Raw genomic sequence first — 22,964 nt, 5'->3', positions numbered from 1 at the left:
ATGATGTGCGCTAAGAACCAAACACAGTAGATACTGTGATGTGCGTTGCTAGCATTCCCTGGGGAATCCCAAAACATAAAGAAAATAATTATACGTGGTTTCGAAATGGTTTCCCATACTTCACAATGACTAATGTGAAAGCCATAAGAGTAAATATCCATGTCTATGCAAACAAATTATATAAAATATTTCTTTTGATAATACACTAGGCGTTAATATATGCCCAAATTCCTGGACACATCAAAGAAAACGTTACAGCAATAGGATAATGTCCGACCGCATCTTGGTTACTCTTGGGCAAACTGGCAACTTTACTAATGTCACTAAATGAGTACTTTTAAAACCCCTACTGGAAGTCTAATGATGAATAGGATTATTGGGAAACAACAATCAAAACATATTCATCGCAATGCAATGAAAATGATGAGCAAAGAAATAAATTACGGGTTCAGGGTACGAAACATTTATGATATTAACGAAACAATGGTAACATTTTCCAAGGTCATCAAGAACTGGCCTTATGACTTTAAATTTGAACCACTTGAAAGGAATCCCAGTTGACTCTTCTAATGTTGAGTATTCTTGAAAATCAGACAACTTTAATACAAACTTCGGCAGAGTATAAAAGTATAAATTACACTTGTCAAATTCTTCATGCATCACGATAGCATCGTTCACTAACTTCAACAGTAGGAGGGATTGTCAGAGGCATGCTAGCCTCGCTGCAACTCATTCTACCTATAGGAAAACAAGTCTGGGTACGGACTGTGTGTTTCCAATTACTTCAACGAATATTTTCATTCATTAAAGCTAAAAATAAGTTACTATACCATTTAAAGCCTTCTGGTATCAGCAAATTATGAAGAATGAACGAAAACCGTATTAGCAAAGGCTTAGTGTCAATGAAAATGAAAAAGATGATTTTCTGAGTGAGCATAAGGATGGAAATGACGTTACATCTTCGATAATAGCTCTCCTTTCCTTTTCAACATAAACTTCTCCGCTTTATTGTAACCCTTGAATTGTAATTATAAAAATGACATCATAATCAGTTCCGACACTGTAAAGTAAATCCTCCCATGAAACCATTCCATATCAAATCTCTGAATCCACGTGAGAGTAAATACCCTAGTTGAAAATTGTTATGGTAACGCAATACCATTATAGTTTCTCCTTGATCGCATCAAGATTGTTCACATTCTTACTATATCTGAAGGGATAATAATGTAAAACACTAAGGATAACACATTCGTCATCACTACGAATAAAATTGAAAATAAAAAGCAACTACACTGAAATATCTTTATAAGTAACCAACGTTACATTGATGACTGTGCTTTCAGACGCCGATACAATCCTTCATAAAAGGTCTTTATGGAATGACAACAACTTATACGAGAGAGAGAGAGAGAGAGAGAGAGAGAGAGAGAGAGAGAGAGAGAGAGAGAGAGGGGTATTTAATGTGAACCGGATACATCTAAAGATAAAGCAGGGTTGGTATCGACTGTCATCCTCTGAGTGAAACGAAATACACTACAGTAATAGATCAAAATTCACACTCAAGCCAGACACACTGTATGTATATACAGATGTATACTCTATATATATATATGATATAGATTAGATAGATAGATAGATAGATATATAGATAGATAGATAGATAGATAGATGGATAGAGAGATAGCTAGCTAGACAGATAGATATAAAAAGAACCACTACATCAGCTGATAAAATTTTACGCATGCAACCACACACACAAACACACGCCCGTCAATAGTGTTTGCGAGTGTATACGTGACATACACACACACACATATATATATATATATATATATATATATATATATATATATATGTATATAATGTAGAGAGAGAGAGAGAGACTATGCGCGTGGTTGTTGTTGCCATGTAAGTTTTCTGTATTGAGCATTTATTCTTAGTTAAACAGTTTTGTTAAGAGGTAACGGTGGCAGTGACGACTCAATAAACGGCACTCCCCTTCTGTTAGGATAATTTGTCTATAGTGAAAAACATTTCATGCGAAGTCTTGGAGTTCCAGTAGAAGTTAAGGTGGTAAATACTAGAAGGAAGTGATGAGACATTCATTAACATTAAAAGAGAACACATTGAAGCTGGTTGTGTAGTATATAAGGTATAAGAAATTTTGGAAAGGTAAGAATTGCAGTAATGTAGAATAAGTATTAAAAAGTGTACGGGAGAGGGGAAAACCTAGAAAGTGTTGGATTGACTGAGAATAGGAATAGGAAAAAAAAGGTACATTAATCCGTAGGAAAGCACGAAGCGCATTAAAGGCACAGTGTGTTTAGAAGGGTTGAATATGCTGCTGATAAACTTTACTACTAATACACAACAAGACATATATATATAATATAATATATCTATATAGAAATGGATTGTTTGTTAACCTTCTACACGGGTTTCATCTATAAACCAACAGTAAAATCAGGACTGCGACAGTGACCATTGTCTGGTTTTCTCTAAACCACCAACGCTTGGGGAAAATAACTTGAGTGTTGAAATATTATGTATGACATATGAATGTGTATATAAATACTATACACACAGACATATATATATACATATATATATATATATATATATATATATATATATATATATATACACGCGTGCACAAAAATATTATTTATTATTTCCTACGATATTTTAAAACCTTCATCACATTTCACATTTCATGTATCTGAATTTTCACTTACTGCAGCATATGAAAAAACTCCTCCATTTTTTTTTTCTGAGAAAACTTTTTGTCACGAACTCCATGTCAAGAAATGCGTCAGTTGTTCCACGTAATTTGACCATGCCATTATATCCTATGCTTTGAAATATTCAGAATAAAAATGTCTCAATCACCATATAAAGGGTTGTTACATATCAATTCTGTACCTTACAGGTGATCCAACTACAAAAAATGGCATTTAGAGCACCTTTAAGACTTCTGATGATTCTACAACTACTAGAACCGATTATCACCCACAAAGCGCTGCAGGCGGAAGCTAAAGAACAGAAAACCTTTGAAGAATCAGCATCCGTTACTGAAAGGACGCATAATCCCATTTCCACATCCTACGATAAACCTACAGAAACTGTCAACAACGCTTTCCTTTATTTCAACAGCGAAAGAACAAGTTCCGCACTAGAAGCAACTCCTTTTCATCATCAAGACATTCGTCACCATCTGGGAAATATATCAACCTCTCCAGGCTACGTAAGTGGGACGCTGAATGTACATGATAGTTCAAGTTCCATCAGGCCCGAAGATGTCGAATTTGTAAATATACGCGATGAGGAGGAAAACCTACAGAATACTTCTCTGTACTACTACTATTATGATTATGACGACGATAACGACTTCAGCGAGAATGTACTACGTCAAATTTCATTCACAAAAACTCTCTATTTTTGTGAATATCTCTTTTCTGCCATGTATGGCGAGTACAGCAGTTTCCCAGAATCTGGAATCACCTATGATAACCAATCCGTAGTTGTGATACATGATGAGAAATTTATAAATGCCTGTGCTCCATTCTATGACCTGTATAACAAGAACTGTTCAGACATGGGGACATTTACTTTTTGTGCAGATGAAAATGTTCTTTTCCTTAACCAACAAGAATGCCAGAAGCCCTCTGATCATGATGTTCACTTCGAGCATCTACTGGCAGCAGCCCTCCTTGCAGAAGATAAAACATGCTTCCAGTCAGTGTGCACTGGCAGCACAAGGCTCATAGATCATGTTGTCAATGGAATCCACGTTCGCTTGTTTCATACCGATAAAATGCGTGGGGATACAATTTGTAGCGGAATACTTCAAAATTACTATTTACTGAACGAGAAGGAAGAAGTCTATGGTCTCAAGAATGTACACTGGCCGTGCTGTTACCCTGACCATACTATGCTATTGGCAGATGATCCTCAAAAACACGAAATGTTAAGAAGTTGGAATTATTTAACTCCAAAATGCCAAGAATATGAGATGACCATTCTGGTAATAATTTGTATCATGACAACGATTGGTATCACTGGTAATATTGTGGTAATTATTGTACTGTTTGGAAAACAATGTCTCAGCACAGGTTTGGAACTGCTTAATATTTCACTTGCTATTTCAGATTTACTTCTTTGTCTCTTTGTTATGGCTCCGGCTGTACACATGCATATCTTGCTTATGAATGAGGACAGAGAGGAAGTAATAGCTTTCAAGAGCTATGATGACATCATGAGGAATCTAGAATATGGTGAAGTTCCTTCTAAATCAGGTCACTACCTATTTTTTTCATTTGTTTTTAACTGTTGTACTATAAACTCCATCCATATCCTTTTTGCTTTAAGCTATAAACGACTTGAAGCAAATGCTAAAATACCATTGCTTGACAGATTTCCTCCGTTCAATGCAAAAATCTCCGTGGGTATTTTTTGGATTGTATCCCTCTTAACATCTTTCATCATCATGCATGATGATAATGGATTTAACTCTGAGTGGAATTCATATGCTAAACTTCCCTTAGGTGTATCAACTAAAGGTAAAAGGGTTATACTTCCTTCGCTTATGGGGATCTTAGGAGTCGAGTGTGCGATAACAATAGTGATTTCAGGAATGGCAGTATATTATTACAGAGAAATTAAGAAAACGGAAGTACGAAGAGAAACAACAAATGGCAATGAGGAAGAAAACCTAACACTACCAATGATCATGATGACTGTCTTCTTCACTATCTCTACTGTATCAGGAGGGACAGCCACGATAATCTACGTCCATGACATAAAGTTCTATCAATCAGAGCTGGTTTGCTCTCTCTGCTGGTGGAGCTTCCTATGCTCTACATCCTGGAATCCCTGGCTTTACCATCTAGGCTACCGGAAGTTTCGAGATAAAGCAACAGAAAGGACAAAGGCCATCACAGCGGCACTTTGCTGGGGTGGCTCATGGAAGCCGTCTGAGAGTGGCAGCAATCAGTCACTGGGTGAAGCAGAGGGGGTTACTCAGTATAGCTCCCAACAAAATCTTCCCACAATTTCTGCTTCTGTTGAAGGGAGATTTACTCATAGTGAAATATCGGTGTAGAAAATACAATGAATTCCTTTTCAGTTAAAAAATGCTTGGCCGGTACGAAAATGCAAGGACATTTTCAACTGTACCATTTCATACGGCATATCTGAATTACAAGAAAACATTCGCTGGAAAAACAAAACTATTCAGTACTTCAAGTAATAAATACTTATCTTCAAATTCTACAGTATTGCTACAGAGGTGCCTGTCCAAAGTTCAATTTAGACTCTTAGTATTATTAAGAGTTACATTTTCATTGAATGATTCCCAGGTGATATAGAGATGGCACATGCCAATTGTTTATGTTGATCACTGTATTTTTCACTTCCACTTTTAATAAATTCATTAATAAATATTTACCGCGAATTCCGTCGAACTTTTAAACACTTGTTGTTCAGTATCCAACATAACTGCAAAATCCTTCATAATAAAATACAATATTCCCTCATGAAATCTTATCTGTAAAAGAGGAACGTAACTAGTGTTAAAGGAAATTACTATCTTTAATCAATAAGAAATAACTGTCTAAAAAACAAATTATGTTTTGGTAGATTTAGTCCTTTTGAATGACGCAGTATGAAAGGGCAAAGGGCATGCACATACAAGTAAATGTGTAATTAAGCACTACTTAATAATATAAATAGTTTAAAGTTTCTAGACTTTATTAACAGTGCATACTCTACAGTATGATGCCCGTCTTAGGATATTTATCGCTGCGCATTCCCAATGTTATCCTTTGTATCCCCTACATGAACTATTTATGTTTTCCTCTTATATAAATGATAATAAAAAAAAATACTTGCTGATAAAACCGCACTTGTGATTTACCCTTAATATTAGCCAAAATACGAAACCCAAAATTTCTATTTAAAAGTAATTTACCTTATTTTCTAGAAACGAAACCGAAAACACTGAAAGCGTAAATAAGGAGCATCAGAATAATGACAAACTAAAATTCAAGAACCGATCATCTAATTTTATAAATGTGCGTGTCCCTTAAGGCTAAGCACCTGAAATAATAATAGTAATCAAAAGAAAATTAATTGAAAAAACTATTATATAGATACTAAATAAAACGCATTACACAACGGCAACCGAAATATTTACATCTGGATGGAAAACTTTCGAGGTAATAATTAATCCCAGAAGTATAGTGACTCTTAGCACTAATAACGTAGTAACAAAATGAGCTTGTGAGCGTTGCTTCACTAAAAATGACAACAAGTTATTCACCCTTCAACACAAATAGGTTGTTGTGGCGTCGCTCAAAAATGTATCGGGATCCTTTCCCTTTTGGGCCACCGCTATAAATGAGACTCGTGCTGCTCTCTCCCTTACTATAAGAACAGGAGAGTTTTACTAATTTCTTAACCATCGTCCGATAGCTTTGTTTGTATGGTGTTTTTACTTTGCATGGTACCAATGGTTATCCAGCAACGGGACCAACGGCTTTATGTGACTTTCGAACCACGTCGATCGTCCGATAACAGGTAAAATCTTGACATCCGCCGGAAACGTGCGTGATCGAATAGACTACGAAAGATAAAGCCTCTGTGTAGATTTAAGGAAGGTTTCAAAGGGTTGACGTTACTTCTCAAGGATGCACTGAAGTTTTCAGGTTCAACTTGTTTACTTGAAAATAAGGAGCTAATACTGTATCTTACTTTCCTTCGAAGTAAAATCTTTAAGAAAAATCAATTTACTAACAATGCTACAGATACACATCAGAGGGGATATAGAGGAAACATGTTCCTTAAAACATTCTTAATCCGTTGCACAACCTTAATATATTTTATCAAAATGAATCCAATACAATCAGGTTAGAGTCCTTATAAAATGTCTAACTTCATCAACAAATATATGGGCTGACTCCGTTCTTGGTCTGAAGGGAATGGGAAAAATTCGAATTCTTCCTGTTATGGATTTTCATAATTTTCATGGACCATAATTTCACCCATTTCCTCGACACAACATTAACTTACCTATGATACTGCGACTATGGTGTGAATGGTCTTATTTTGGTTACAAGACCAGCAACTATGAGGATTAAAATAAACTCATGCACTTCTTGCTGCTGCAGTGAATAAAAGCACTGGGATCCTTCCATACTAATGTCCAGTGAAAGCACAAAATTTCTTTATTCACTTTTTACTTCCGATTTCATTTTTATCAGTCAAAATCATGTCGAAATAAATTAGAAAACTGAGAACTTCATGAATCATTGTGAGGCCATGACATTCTGGTGAATATGGAAAGCAAAATTTATACATTTCAGCTGAAGAATGAAGCCCTTATCATTACGTTCCCAACGTTTCTGGCCTCGAGACATGTGTTTATGAGCTCAAATAATAGCGGCCTTCTGCTCCAACTCTAACGCGACAGCACAGCAACAACTGCACTTCGAGCTTCGACGACTCAGCGGCTTTCTCTCCCAAGGGACCAGGTAATCACGCGAAATTAGTTACGTTATCTAGCTCATGACTTCGGTTAACAAGAACATCAAATAATTCTGTGAAAGCAGCGATTCGCTAATTCCACTGGCAATACAGGCAAGGGAAGTTCTTTTAACTTGAGATTAGTAAAACAGTTTTCATATGATCCATCCGGCACAAGTCAGCATCAGGTGCGTTTCGCACATGCAAAGTTTCGTAGGACGAAGGGTAAATTCCACCGAGCCGCAGCTACTACTAATTTTAAAACACCGCCACAGCGCGTCTCTTCTAACTGGATCAGGTGCGTTATGCAAAGTCCATAAGACGCAACGGTGCATTCACAACGAGCCGCAGCCACATCATATCACTATAAAACAAAGGAAATTCAGATAATCGAGAATAAATTTAGGGAACTACTGACATTAAAAACACCTTATATCAAGAAATCAGACACCTGTATGAGGCAATCTATATACCTCCTGCCGATAGACTAACCGCCATATGGTATTTATCGACAGGGAGATCTTATGAGAACCTAAAGTTAGTGTGGCGATAAGTCCTCCGAGGCTTGGGAATATCATCCCGGAATGCGATTCTGATGATGTTTATTTTTATTTTCTTGGTGGCAGTTTCCCGTGTAGCATCTGGATACCTATCCTTTAGCTCCCCGTTTCTCAACGTGGGCCATATGGCCCCCTTGGGGACCATGAGATTTTTTCAGGGGCTACAAGGCCAAATTTGAAAAATGGGGGACCACGGGGGGCCACAGAAAATTTAGGACCCACAAAATATATAAATGTGTAATATTTTGAAATTAATCATTATTATGCTTGGAATATTCTGTTTATCATGCTTGAGTTTACTTTAAACATCATCTGAAGTTGATGTCACCCTACAAGAAAGTTTCATTGAACTTCAGAATAACACAGCAGCTCAAGCAAGGTTCAAGCGTAGAGGACACCAGAAGCTGTGGATGAACCAAGATGTGTATAAGAAGTACCTACTACTCTAAAAGGTGTGAAGTTGCTCTTACTTGCCTTTCCCACGTCTTACTTGGTTGAGACTGGTTTCAGTCGGGTACCTGCTGTCAAAGACACGAAATCGCCTTGACTTAGAAAAAAAAGAGGTGATTTACGTCTCTCTCTGACAGCTTTCAAGCCAAACATTGACACGTTGGCAGCCCTGCACCAGTCACAGGGATCCCACTGAAACCTTTCAAGATAGAGCCAATTGTACCTACATGTATTCCTTGATTTGTATTCCTCTTGTAAATAAATAAGTATTCAAATAAAATATTTTTCCAATTAATATTGTTATTTGATTTATGCCTGAAATTAGTGTTTTGAGTACATGGTACTATTCAAACTAGAACCATTAATATACCTACTTCCCAATAGGCGTATTAAGGTGAGGGACGGATGGGGGGGGGGGGGGGGGACTCAAAGTTGGCATAGAGGGGTCACAAGAACTTGCAATGGATTGAAGGGGGCCACCACCAGAAAAAGGTTGAGAAACACTGCGTTTAGCTTGTTTACTAAAATATCGTAAGCGACCTTTTCCTGATTCCTGTCGGGATAACACTTTGATTCCACAGTCCATAGGCATGGGGCGTGACTTATATAAAGGAATCTAGTCAGCCCAAAACGACCTCATCAACCCATACTTCTGGCATAGTTAAAGAATTTCCTGACGTCACGTGTCGCAGACGACACTGTGTATGACTGAAATGATAAATACAGGTCTGCGTCGAAGTAACTTCCGTTCATTCACGCACGGATATGTATTTCAACCATAGAACCACTTCAGTTATTTACGATATCAGCAAGCCAGTTACTGCCAAAGCATCGTATGCTGACGCCGTGGCTGCTACGGAGGACTGCATAGGCAGACTTAACTGTGTTGCACTTGCAATATAAAATCCGTTGTAACGCAAGTGTTCATTCTAATGTGAAGGATGAAATGTTGGTCTCAGGTCTTTTAACACGAAAGAATATTTTCATTTCTGATGATCTCGTATTATAACGTCTTTGTTAAAATCTGATAGTAACTTTAAATAAGTAAAATGTAACCCGTCGCGAAAAACTAGTGCACGAGTTTTCCGTGACGTATTCCCGCCCGTCCATCCAAATACTGCCTTTCAATGTAAGGCGAATTGCCACCTATCAGGCGATCTGGCGGCTAAAGCAGAATGGTTCTTTCTTGTCAGTTCACATTTATCAGTCCTCGCCCCCCGCAACCGCCACCCCCACCTGGGATTAATAACAGAATTCATGTTGTTATGTAAATTATCTAAGAAACAGAAGAATGCTTCCTTTTTGAGAAGGAAAAAATTACCAGTAAAATTGACTAACACGATCCGCCCGGGTATAAAAGGGAAGTGCGCCAACCGCACAGCCTCTTCCTTCTAATTACTCAGTTCAGTTAGTAGCTCTTCCGGGTACGTGGCGTACGAACGTGAACTAGCCATGAGGGGAAGGTGCGAATGACGCCAACATTATGAACAGTAAGTAATCTTTCTTTACTGTAGCCATCGTTGGGGTAACTGATGTAAACCTTTGCTGTCATTGTTTAATCAACTTTCGGGAATGTGTCCCTTTCTATTTTAATGAAAATGCCATTCAATTTAAGTGATTTTTCTGTGTTTTTTGAGTGGTCGCATGGCCACGTTAAATTCATCTAAATTTAGGGTGCTGTGTTACCCAAATTCAAGCATCACTGCTTTGTTTCACTGTTAACATTAGTAGATTCAAGTTTTGTAATAACATCGTTAAAATCCTCCGTGTTTACCATTCGAGTTGTCCTTGTGTACTGGCTGGAACCTGTCCCTAAGGAAGGCTATTAGCCTTCCTCCATCTGGCACGAACCTGAAAAACTGTCGCAGTATCATTCGCGACAGCACCGGTTATTCATTTGTGCTTCTAATTACAAACTATAACGGTCCGTACGATTGCTACCATGGCACTGGAATACGTTGTAAAATAAATAAGTAGCCTTTGCAAACCAGTTTCCCGGATGGTAATATTTATCAATGTCATTCTCTTCAGACACGCAGGCTACAGGCACCAAACGATCCTTCGAGACGAGTCTACTTAATTCATTCAATAAGTTTAATCCGTTTGAAAAACAAAATTAAATATGTAGTCTATACTTTCGATACCTATGGTCACCACGGTCTAGGTATATAGGTCTGACGACGCGCAGGCTACCTGGCTCGCAGTAGGGGACATGACGTCACGCGAAAGACTTTTCTTGTGAGCCAGGTATATAGACATAAAGTTTAGTCATTAATGAAAAGAAAGGTGAAATCTTTACTGTAGAAGAAAGGCTAGCCGTAATATCTTGTGATGAAATGAAAATCGGAAAACACTGGAATTATGATAAAGGAACATATAGATTGAATAAACCTATGGAAAGGTTCAGCTTATCATGCTGATCGAGGGGTCTGATGCTAAATGGAGACATCCCATCTTTTATGATTTTGACAAATCATGTGTCCATGAGATGGTGATAGGAATGACTGTAGAAGTAGAGAATGCAGGCTACCCTGTAATTACATATTATGTTCTTGATCAAATGGTGAACAATCATAAATTATGGCATGCTTTTGGGACAGACAATAAAATTAAAGCAAGTTACAATAAAAAAAACCATGTCATGATAGGGTAATATTTGTATTTCCCGATGCCCCACATATCAAAGAACTGAAAAGAAATTATTTTAAAACTAAGAATTTTTATTTTGAGGATTGAATAAGGGAAAGCGGTGATGATTCGGACGGTGGGATGGTCCGGACAGTACATTTCCTGGAAAACTTAAGGGGCCCTCAGCTCCGAAAAATCACGTGAAATAGCGAGAGTTTGTTTACTATTGATACATGGACTTAGGTTGAGAGATGGCGCATAGTTTAGTATAGAGGTTAAATTTTGTGGTTTTTCTCATTTCCTATGTAATTTTTGACGTTTGAATCGTAAGGTGTGGCGTAGTGAATATGATAAGGAAGTTGATGATCAGTTTGGGTGTGGATTTGTACTGTATGACGAAGATGATGTCGCTGTTACCCAGCTGTAATCTCAAAGGACAAAGGGCTGAGGGTGTCATCAAATGGTTATGATCTGTGAGGGATGGTTCGGACAGTCTAGGTTAGGGATGATTCGGACACGTCCGAATCATCCCTCCTAGCGAATGTTTTACTAATTATGAATTCCGAATAAGAACAAAAAGATTTTCATTAACAATATTTACGTTATATTTTATGTATCCATTCAATAGCCCCCTTATTACCTTATAAAGCACTTCATAAACCCATCATAGGACCCCTCATTACAAAAAAATAGCCTATCCTTTGCTTCAGATTGATTCTATTCCTTAAAGCTTATCATGGGACGAGAGTATAAGAAGAAAACAATAGGGAAAGGGATGCTGCTGGTATAGAAATACACTTCAGGATTTTCGAGAAAAGGGTGGTTCATGTAGAACATGATTCTGTGAAGAAAGATAGAAACAGGGTTAACCAGGAGGGTTTTCACCGCCTACAAGCACAACAACCTGCACCATCATCACGACAACAGTTTTCTCCTGAGAATATTCGACCATTTCCAAAAGCAGGAGAGAAGAAGGAGACAGCTAAAAGCAGAAAGCAGGGAAGATGCATGATTGCAATGGACACTCCAGAAAAGCTTGAACATAAACAGGAAGAACAGAAGTAAAAGCCAAAAATCGCAGCCAAGAAGGAAATAAAGTTTGGAAATGATACCTTAAGAACATCAAAAAGCAAGATACTAAAATGTTAAACACAGAGGACCAAACCAGTGATGAAGACCTTGATCATCGTCTTGAAGATCTCTTGACAGCCGAGCTTAACAATAATTGATTGATTGATTGTGTATTATATCTGGCGTCACAACATCTGGGTAATTGACACCGAAATAAATTAAATATAAAAAAATTAAATTTTTGATAAATTTCCAATATAAAAATCTATAAATATATTATAAAATTTTTTTTTCATATATAAAATTTCTTACATAGACAATCTATGCATAATTTAAATTTGGTTAAGGAGGCCAGCCTCCCTCATAAAAATATATAATAACTGCTCTATATTACAATCCTTTCCAAGAATTGTAGCTAGGATAAAATTGCCTACTCTGTCACGACCCCAAGACATGAACCTATGTCTCAAATTCCCAAGTCAGATAAGTATTAAAGAAAACAGGGGTATTTCAAAGTTCGTTAGGCCAACATTAGATAAAATTTAGGCACAACAAATGTCATGTATTTGAGTTACATTTAGTGTTAGATGTTTACTCATGGAGAGAATAATTACAAGCATATTTCAGTTATTTAATCATTGGCAGGCGAGGATATTTCATTTAGTTTTTGTTTTGAAGGATACAATATTCTTTAAGCCAACTTTAACATTTATTCTCAGCAAACATCGTGGATTTCAGTTACATTTTCTGTCTGCCAATCACCAAGGGAGAGAATAATCTTTTAAGTTGATTTTGAGTATTTCAGTTAAACATTTCGTATGGTATTTGTAGTTGAATGCCTATAAACTTGGAAAAGTTGATTTTCAGCGTTTAAAATATCCTAAGTGTGTTGAATATTTATGAGGGGGCTGTTGGGAAGCAGTATCTGGAAGGTTACTGGAGAATTTATCTCTATGATAAATGACTGGTTTGATCTCATGAATTCATCATGCATGATTGGAGATGTAAAATAAAGGAATGCTTATGGAATTGACTTAGATAACCAGAAAACTCTTCTATATAAAATTATCAAAGTAATGAGTAAAATAAGAGTATGCAACGCAAGTTCAAGCTCACATTACAATTTCTAAAAGGGCGTGATCTGTATAGTGTCACTTATGAGTGGGTCTATATGAGATGTTAACAAGGAATCTGAATTGTAGAATATATGTTAACATGATAATGGAATCAGGAGGACCCACTAGAAAACCTTTTGGGTGTTGCAGACAGATGAGTGGACCGCATGATCACCCGGGTGCTATTAACTATAAATATAGAATTAGAAAGCTGCTTCTCGGTAAGAACGTTGCACTAATCAGCGATAAAACAAACGTAAATAAAAAGAATGGAAATATCGATTGCTTGTCAGCTGAGTTTGTGCCGATGAAATGCATCAAGCAAAGCCAAATCCTATAACGAGCGTAAACTTGCGTTAGAAATTTGCATAAACAGCAACATATAAAATATAAACTTTGATCTAGAAATTGAGAACAACAATACAGACAACACTCCGGAGGATATGACCAGTTTTTCAGCGGATCCAAATAATTCAGAGTCAATATCTGATGTCATTGAAGAAGAATCCAGCGATATATACGTAAGTGGCTACATTGTTAACAAAATTCAGTGCGATATCCTCATATAGGTCAGGCGATGACTGACACTCAAAGTGACTAAAGGTTCTGGATCAATAAAATTAACAAGAGTCAACTCTATATGGCGTTTGATTTTTTTCCAATTATGCTTTATAAGAGATGTATCCAAATCCATTCATGTATAAGAATGCTTGCCTGTGAAATGAAAGCTACTGGTGTTGATCTTCCCAGTGAAATAATTTAATTTTTTGGCTGAATTTTGTGTCTTTAAGGATGTGATACATGCATTCACGTTATTTACATAAACTTAATTTGGGGTTAAAATCCTCAATCGCTCAGAAACTTGTGAACATCTGTATTTCTTACACTAATGCGTTGGAATTCTGCTTATCTACTAGAAAAAAATTGTAATATAGCCTAGTGATCCAGGAAATTTATACGCCATGGCATTGTAATCCTCAAGTTTACGATATATATGAATTTAAAGAGAACGGAATTCCTGGTTAGCGTTAGAGCACTAAAGAAAACGGACCACGATCTCGGCGTATTTGCTTCCTTCGGATTTACAAATAATACAATAACCTTAAGAATGGGATTACTAAATCCTCTAGAAGGTTTTAATTAAAGTAAGTAATTTTGCCATCTTATCCGCCACTGCTAGTATCTTAAAATAGTGAAATAGTGGACTATTAAAAAAGAAGAAGAAGAAGAAAAAAAAAAGAGTAATAAAGGATAATGTCAACCATCATCTATGTACGAATGGCACCATATAATTATCTGCCACAATGTCAATCAGTGCCTAAAACTAGAAAACGAGAGAGAGAGGGAACGCAGTCGGCAATTCTTTCCTACATAGAAGGTTTGGCTCCTGGAAGATTTATTTCAGCTGTCGAAAATTCAGAACACAAATAACACCATCAACTGTTCTTAAACCCTTTACACACTTTGCTACATCCTGTTCTATAGTTCATGTACTTCCAGAGATAGAACATGATATACTAACCTTCCTGAGCTTCAGAATCGACACGATCCTGTGTTTCCATGATGGTCAGCATTACAACCCACATCATGTTCCTGTTATGTTACATGTCAGTATTTACATGCCGTTTGTGCCTTTATATATAACCTGATCGAATGGTTGACTGAAACGTCCTTAATTATTAATTTTTCTTTCATCTTCGCTCTTTTCTCACCTCATAATTGGGCGTTTCATTCTATGAGGAATACAAATATTTCACAGTTTTAAATAATAATAATAATACTGTTAAAAAGGATGGCAGAATTAAGCGAGTTGATTTTATATATTGTTTTTTTCTATTTTCCTTACAATTCGCTTCTCAGGCTCAGCGATGTTTCTGAGTAACTGGCCAATATTCATATTGGGAATTTTCAAAAAAATTGTAAATGCTGAAGGAATCTTTTATTAGAACAGGATATCAGGTCCAGGTCAAGCAGGGGTCGTCGTCAGTGCCGGTATTATTCCGTAAGCGTAGTTCAGTTCGGGCCAGGGTCGTCTTTGGTTTAAGGGCTGGTGTTGGTGCTGGTATAGCTGGTATTACGTGACGTTTCGACCTTCTCGTAGGTCATCTTCGGACGAGTCGGTTGAAGAGACTGTAGCAAGAAAGTTTGCGGAACGGTATTTATAGCGGCACGGACCTAGAGTTGCATTCTCATTGGTCGGGCCAGTCTGGGCGAAGCCGTGGATCTCGCCTCGAAGGTCTCGGGGATTCTCTCGTGCAAGCGCCACAGTAATGTGCCTGGGGATGAACGTCAGGAATTCCGTCTGTAGCAGGAATCGTATCATCCTGTGGGGGCTCCTGATTATCTGGCATCGTCGGGGGGTCGCTCGCTGCTCTCCGGGCGGCGGTGGGAAGGAGAAACGTTTCTTGAGTTATATAAAAGTTTGGTTTCTCCTTACCTATATGAAGGGCTTCTAGGAGGCGCAGACGTCGGGGATCTGTTGTCTGATCTATTATTATGATATTAGGGATAATATCATTTCTTTTTATCCGTTTGCTATGAGCAGTCCTGGCGTGGTTGAATATGGCTCCTTATTGGGCGTGGCAGGAGATTCGCTTGGAGAAACGCATGGAGGTCATACCGACATATTTGCCGAGGCATCCTCGGACGGGGCATGTGTAATGGTAGACCACACTCGTCTTCTTCAAGGGATCCTGCAGGGGCGCCGAAGGATTGTTTCTCATCACCAGGCTGCTCGTCTTCTTCGTTTTATAATATATATTTATTTTAATATTTCTGTCTGGGTCGGCGGGGCTGACGTTTTCCTCAATGATCTTTTTGTGGGCTTGTTCGTCCTCCTTGTACCTCCGGTGGAAGTGCCCCTTGTAGAAAAGCTTGATGGGCTCTGCAACGTCGAGGCGGGGTTCCTGGTGGTACCAGGCATCCATACTTTTCCTTATTGACTCATCAACAGCACGATTGGTGTGTCCGTTGTCGACGAGGACCTGGGCGGCGCGCTCCAACTCACTGTGTGTGTCATTCCAGGAGGAGCAGTGTGAGAGGGCCCTCCTGACGAAGGCGCTGATGGTGGAGCGCTTATACCTCTCAGGGCACTCACTCTCACCGTTCATGCACATTCCCAGGTTCGTCGGCTTCGTGTACACCCTCATGCTGAATTCAGAATCTCGCTGTTCGACAAGGACGTCAAGGAAGGGGAGGCGGCGATCTTGGCAATGTTCAATCGTGAACGTGAGGCAGCTGTGGTCGTGGAATGCACGTCGCAGCTGCTCTATCTCATCCTGGGAGTCGGCACAGATGAAGGTGTCATCAATGTGGCGCACGTACATCCTCGGTTTCCTGGAAATCTGGAAGACCCTCTCTTCGACGGTACCCATATAGAAATTGGCGAAAAGGACCCCAAGGGGAGATCCCATCGCCACGCCGTCGATCTGGGTGAACATGTAGTTGCGGTGATCAGCAAAAGGGGCCTTCTTAGTGCAGATTTCCAGCAGGGCTCGAAGGGCATGCTCTGGGATGTTTAAGGATGGAGTGTCGGGGTCCCTGTAAACTCTGTCCAAAATCATTTGTATGGTCTCATCAACGGGGACGTTGGTAAACAGGGACTCTACATCCATCGAAGCGATGCATCCTCCGGGGGGCGTTGCTCGTAGGGCGTCCAAGAACTCGGCCGACGACTTTAGGCTGTGCCTATCTGGGACATACGGGGTTGATGGTGTTGAGTTTCTTGGCCAACAGGTACGTAGGGGCAGGGATCTGGCTGATTATGGGGCGAAAGGAGTTCCCTTGTTTATGGGTCTTAGCATTCCCATAGATGTAGCCTAAGTCATGGTCACCCGTTATGGGTGGCAAATGCAGGGCGTTCAAGGCGGCGTTGACCGTTTCAATAATCCGGTTGGCCTCTCGCTTGATGTCGTCGACGGGGTTCTTGGTGATTCTGCGGAATTTCGTGGAGTCCGCCAGGATTTCTTCAATCTTCCGGCGGTATTCCTCAGTCTGGATAAGAACGAAAGCAGCAGTTTTATCGGCCCTGCGTACTGTGACATCCTCACGCTTCCTTAACTGCTTCGCTGCTTCCCTCAGGTCACGGCTGATGATACCACTGCGGTAGTCTCCACGGTCGGTGAGGGCCTCGGCAAGCAGAAGGTGCTGAAGGGCGTCAGTCGTCCGCAAGTTCCCAAGGCTCTTGCTTCTGGATACCGTTGAGGAGATATTCAATTTCCAAGCGTTTATCCATCGGCCTCGGCTGCGTGATGAAGTGGCACTTGAGGCCCATCCGCAGGATCTTGTCTTCATCAGGTGTTGGGACGTGACTTGTGAGGTTGATGTACTCGTCACGTCCTTGTGGGAGGCGTATCTTACCTCCGTTGAGGGCGACGAGTTTCTTGGTAATGGTCCTGTTCTTCTTCTCAGCATCTTTTTCCTCCAGGCGGCGAAGGCAGTCGATGATGTATTCGTGTTGTCCACGCCCTTGGGGGTTGTCTATTGCGCCATTTTCTTCATCTGAGGCACGAGCGGGAGCTGCAACAGGGTCGCTACGACGGCAGAGGCCCTCCCACTCGGAGTATAAGCTGTCCTTTTCCTCGACGAGTGCGGCCCTCTCTTGTTCCTTGGCGTGCAGTTGCCATTGCAGCAGGGTCCTCCTGAAGCTCCTCGTGCCTGGTTCTCGCTGGGCGGTAGGGTCATGTAGCCGGAAGAATGTGTATTTTGGTAGAAGACCCTCTTTTAGGCAAATACTTTTAAAAAGGATGGCAGAATTAAGCGAGTTGATTTTATATATTGTTTTTTCTATTTTCCTTACAATTCGCTTCTCAGGCTCAGTGATGTTTCTGAGTAACTGGCCAATATTCATATTGGGAATTTTCAAAAAATTGTAAATGCTGAAGGAATCTTTTATTAGAACAGGATATCAGGTCCAGGTCAAGCAGGGGCCGTCGTCAGTGCCGGTATTATTCCGTAAGCGTAGATCAGTTCAGGCCAGGGTCGTCTTTGGTTTAAGGGCTGGTGTTGGTGCTGGTATAGCTGGTATTACGTGACGTTTCGACCTTCTCGTAGGTCATCTTTGGACGAGTCGGTTGAAGAGACTGTAGCAAGAAAGTTTGCGGAACGGTATTTATAGCGGCACGGACCTAGAGTTGCATTCTCATTGGTCGGGCCGGTCTTGGGCGAAGCCGTGGATCTCGCCTCGAAGGTCTCGGGGATTCTCTCGTGCGAGCACCACAGTAGTGTGCCTGGGGATGAACGTCAGGAATTCCGTCTGTAGCAGGAATCGTATCATCCTGTGGGGGCTCCTGATTATCTGGCATCGTCGGGGGGTCGCTCGCTGCTCTCCGGGCGGCGGTGGGAAGGAGAAACGTTTCTTGAGTTATATTTAAGTTTGGTTTCTCCTTACCTATATGAAGGGCTTCTAGGAGGCGCAGACGTCGGGGATCTGTTGTCTGATCTATTATTATGATATTAGGGATAATATCATTTCTTTTTATCCGTTTGTTATGAGCAGTCCTGGCGTGGTTGAATATGGCTCCTTCTTGGGAGTGGCAGGAGATTCGCTTGGAGAAACGCATGGAGGTCATACCGACGTATTTGCCGAGGCATCCTCGGACGGGGCATGTGTAACGGTAAACCACACTCGTCTTCTTCAAGGGATCCTGTAGGGGCGCCGAAGGATTGTTTCTCATCACCAGGCTGCTCGTCTTCTTCGTTTTATAATATATAATTATTAATCTTTCTGTCTGGGTCGGCGGGGCTGACGTTTTCCTCGATGATCTTTTTGTGGGCTTGTTCGTCCTCCTTGTACCTCCAGTGGAAGGGGCACTAGTCAACAAGGTGAGGCAACACACCTTGTAAGGTATAAGAAATCTGCCAGGCTTGCCACAACAACTGAGGGAGAACAGTCAGGTTGGACTTTGAAATAAAAAGTTCAGAAAGAAAAGATTAAGTAAAGATGAAAGCACTTGCCTGATAATCCACGAAGCATCGTTTGCCTTCTCATCAGCCTGTCCTACACACTTTTCCAAGATACAGGAAAGTGAACAAAAACAAAGATAAATGCCTGTAAGGGACATCAAATCACGACCATGGAAGGCCACAATACAATGGCTATGGCACAGTCCAAGATTGGAAAACGCTTGTATTCTGAAATCTCTTAGAAAGGTTGCCTACCAAGGCTTATAGAATACCTTCTAGTCACTGGCTTCATTTTGGAGTGTCCATTCCTAGAAGAGATGCCTGCCAAGGCTAAAGAAGTACCTTCTACCAACTGGCTTGATTTCAGAGTGTCCTTTCCTAAAAAAGTGGCCTGCAAAGGCTAGAGAGTCCCTTCTACCCACTGGCTTGATTTCAGTGTCTTTTCCTAGAAGAGTTGTCTGCCAAGCAAAAGTAGTCCCTTTTACCCACAGGTTTGATTTTGGAGTGTTCTTCTCCTAGCAGAGTTGCCTGCCAAGGCAAAAGAGTTCCTTTTACCCACTGGCTTCATTTCAGAGTGTCTTTATCCTAGAGGAATTGTCTACCAAAGCTAAAAAGTTCATTCTACTCACTGGCTTGATTTCAGAGTGTTCTTTCCAGGAGGAGTTGTCTGCCAAGGATAAAGAGTTCCTTCTACCCACTAGCTTCATTTTGGAGTGTCCTTGTCCTAGAAGAGCTGTCTGCCAAGACTAGAGAGTTCATTCTATTCACTAGCTTGATTTTGGAGTAACCTTTCCTAGAAGAGTTGCCTGCCAAGGATATAGAGTTCCTTCTACCTACTGGCTTGATTTTGGAGTGTCCTTTCCTAAAAGAGTTGCCTGCCAAGGTTAAAGAGTTTGTTCTACCAACTGGCTTTTTTTTCGAAGCGTACTTTCCTAAAAGAGTTGCCTGCCAAGGATAAAGAGTTAATTCTACTCACTGGCTTGACTTCGGAATATCCTTTCCTAGAAGAGTTGTCTGCCAAGGCTAAAGAGTTCATTCTACTCACTGGCTTGATTTCGGAGTTTCCACTCTTAGAAGAGTCGTCTGCCAAGGCTAAAGAATTCCTTCTACCGACTGGCTTGATTTCAGAGTGTCCTTCTCCCAGAAAAGTTGCTTGCCAAGGATAAAGAGTTCACTCCACTCACTGGCTTGATTTCGGAATATTCTTTCCTAGAAGAGTTGTCTGCCAAGACTAAAGAGTTCCTTCTACCCCATGGCTTGATTTCAGAGTGTCCTTCTCCAAGAAAAGTTGTCTCCCAAGGCTAAAGTGTCCGTTCGACACACTCGCTTGATTTCAGAGTGTACTTCTCCTAACAGAATTGTTTGCCAAGGATAAAGAGTTCCTCCTACACACTGGCTTGATTTTGGAGTGTACTTCTAGAAGATTTGTTGTCAAGGCTAATGAGTCCTTCTACCCACTGGCTTGATTTCACAGTGTCCTTCTTGCAGAGTTGCCTGCCAAGGCTAAAGAGTTCACTCCATCCAATGGTTTGATTTTGGAGAGTTCGTTTCCTAGAAGAGTTGTCTGCCAAGGCTAAAGAGTCCTTTTTACCCTCTGGCTTGATTTGGGAGTGTTCTCCTAGAAGAGTTGTCTGCTAAAGAGTTCCTTCTCCCCACTGACTTGATTTCAGAGCGTCCTTTCCTAGAGGAGTTGCTTGCCAAGGTTAAAGAATTCCTTCTACCAACTAGATTTCGGTGTGTCCTTTCCTAGAAGAGTTGTCTGAGTGTCCTTCTCCCACTAAAGTTGTTTGCTAAGGCTAAATAGTCCGTTCTACCCCCTGGCTTGATTTCGGAGTGTTCTTCTCCTAGAAGAGTTGTCTGCCAAGGTTAAAGAATTTTTTTTACCCACAGGCTTGATTTCGGAGTGTCCTTCTCCTACCAGAGTTGCCTGCCAAGGCTAAAGAGTCCCTTTTACCCACTGGCTTAATTTCGGAGTGTCTTGTCGTAGCAGAGTTGCCTGCCAAGGCTAAAGAGTTCCTTCTACCTACTGGCTTGATTTCAAAGTGTCCTTCTCCTGGAAGAGTTGTCTCCCAAGGCTAAAAAGGTCCTTCTACCCACTGGTTTGATTTTGGAGTGTTGTTCTCTTAGTAGAGTTGTTTGCCAAGGCTAAAGAGTCCTTTCTACCCACTGTCTTCATTTCGGAGTGTCCCTTTCAAAGAAAAGTTTCCTGCCAAGGTTAAAGAGTCCCTTCCACCCACTGGCTTCATTATAGCGTGTTCGTTTCTTAGCAGAGCTGCCTGCTAAGGCTAAAAAGTTCCTTCTACCCACTGACTTGATTTCGGAGTGTCCTTTCGTAGAAGAGTTGCCTGGTAAGGTTAAAGAGTTCCTACACACAGCTTGATTTCGGAGTGTCCTTGTCCCACTAAAATTGTCTGCTAAGGCTAAAAAGTCCATTCTACACATTAGCTTGATTTCAGAATGTCCTTCTCCTAGAAGAGTTGTCTCCCCATGCTAAAGAGTTCCTTCTACCCACTGCCTTGGTTTTGGAGTGTCCACTCCTAGAACAGTTGCCTGCTAAGGCTAAAGAGTCCCTTCTACCCACTGGCTTGATTTTGGAGTGTCAGTTTCCTAGAACAGTTGTCTGCCAAGGCTAAAGAGTTACTTCTACCCACTGGCATGATTTCGAAGTTCCCATTTCTAGGACAGTTGCCTGCCAAGACTAAAGAGTCCCTTCTTCCGACTGACTTGATTTCGGATAATATTTCTCCTAGAAGAGTTATCTGCCAAGGCTAAAGAGTTCATTCTTCCCACTGGCCTGATTTCAGAGTGTCCTTCTCCTAGCAGATTTGCCTGCCAAGGCTAAAGAGTCCCTTCTACCAGCTGGCTTGATTACGGAGTGTCTTTCTCTTAGCAGAGTTGCCAGCCAAGGCTAAATAGTCCCTTCTACCCACTGGCTTGATTTCAGTGTGTCCTTCTCATAGAGGAGTTGTCTGCCAAGGCTAAAGAGTTCCTTCTTCCCACTGGCTTAATTTCGGAGTGTCCACTCATAGGAGAATTGCCTGCCAAGGATAAAGAGTCCCTTCTACCCACTGCCTTGACTTCGGAGTGTCTTTCTCCTAGCAGAGTTGTCTGCCAAGGCTAAAGAGTTCCTTCTGCCCACTGGCTTGATTTCGGAGCGTCCATTCCTAGGACAGTTACCTGCCAGTGCTAAGGAGTCCCTTCTACCCACGGCTTGGTTTTAGTTACCTTCTCCTATCAGAGGTGCCTGCCAAGGCTAAAGAGTTCCTTCTACTCACTGCCTGTATTTTGGAGTGTCCATTCCTAGGACAGTTACCAACAAATGCTAAAGAGTCCCTTAAACCCACTGGCTTGATTTGGGAGTGTCCTTCTCCTAGAAGAGTTATCTGCTAAGGTGAAAGAGTTCCTTCTACACTCTGGCTTTATTTTGGAGTGTCCTCGTAGAAGATCTGTCTGCCAAGACTAAAGAGTTCCTTCTACCCACTGGCTTGATTTTGGAGTATCCCATCCTAGAAGAGTTGTCTTCCAAGACTAAAGAGTCCCTTCAACCCACTGTCTTGATTTCGGAGTGTCCATTCATAGAAGAGTTACCTGCCAAGTCCAAAGAGTTCCTTCTACCCACTGCCTTGATTTCGGATTGTCCTTCTCCTAGCAGAGGTGCCTGCCAAGGCTTAAGGGTCCCTTCTACCCACTGGCTTGATTTTGGAGTGTCCATTCC

The 22,964-nt window shown here is 40.7% G+C and overlaps 2 protein-coding genes across 5 annotated transcripts in view; one reads left to right on the top strand and one right to left on the bottom strand.

Moving 5' to 3' along the window:
- Nucleotides 1–5,897, top strand: part of LOC135211012 (uncharacterized) — a 6,441-nt gene extending 544 nt beyond the window's left edge. The window contains exon 2 of the mRNA XM_064244027.1: nt 2,930–5,897. Within this exon, the coding sequence (XP_064100097.1) occupies nt 2,948–5,101 (2,154 nt within the window). The 5' untranslated portion in view covers nt 2,930–2,947 and the 3' untranslated portion in view covers nt 5,102–5,897. The remainder of the gene's footprint in view (nt 1–2,929) is intronic.
- The window catches only part of LOC135211014 (protein spaetzle 5-like), a 956,827-nt gene that overhangs the window by 207,837 nt on the left and 726,026 nt on the right, over nt 1–22,964 (bottom strand). The window lies entirely within an intron of this gene.

Source organism: Macrobrachium nipponense, chromosome 4 (assembly GCF_015104395.2).
Source record: "Macrobrachium nipponense isolate FS-2020 chromosome 4, ASM1510439v2, whole genome shotgun sequence".
In the NCBI taxonomy this organism is placed as follows: domain Eukaryota; kingdom Metazoa; phylum Arthropoda; class Malacostraca; order Decapoda; family Palaemonidae; genus Macrobrachium; species Macrobrachium nipponense.
The sequence above is the reverse complement of the archived record's forward strand: the minus strand, read 5'-3'. Positions and strand labels throughout refer to the sequence as shown.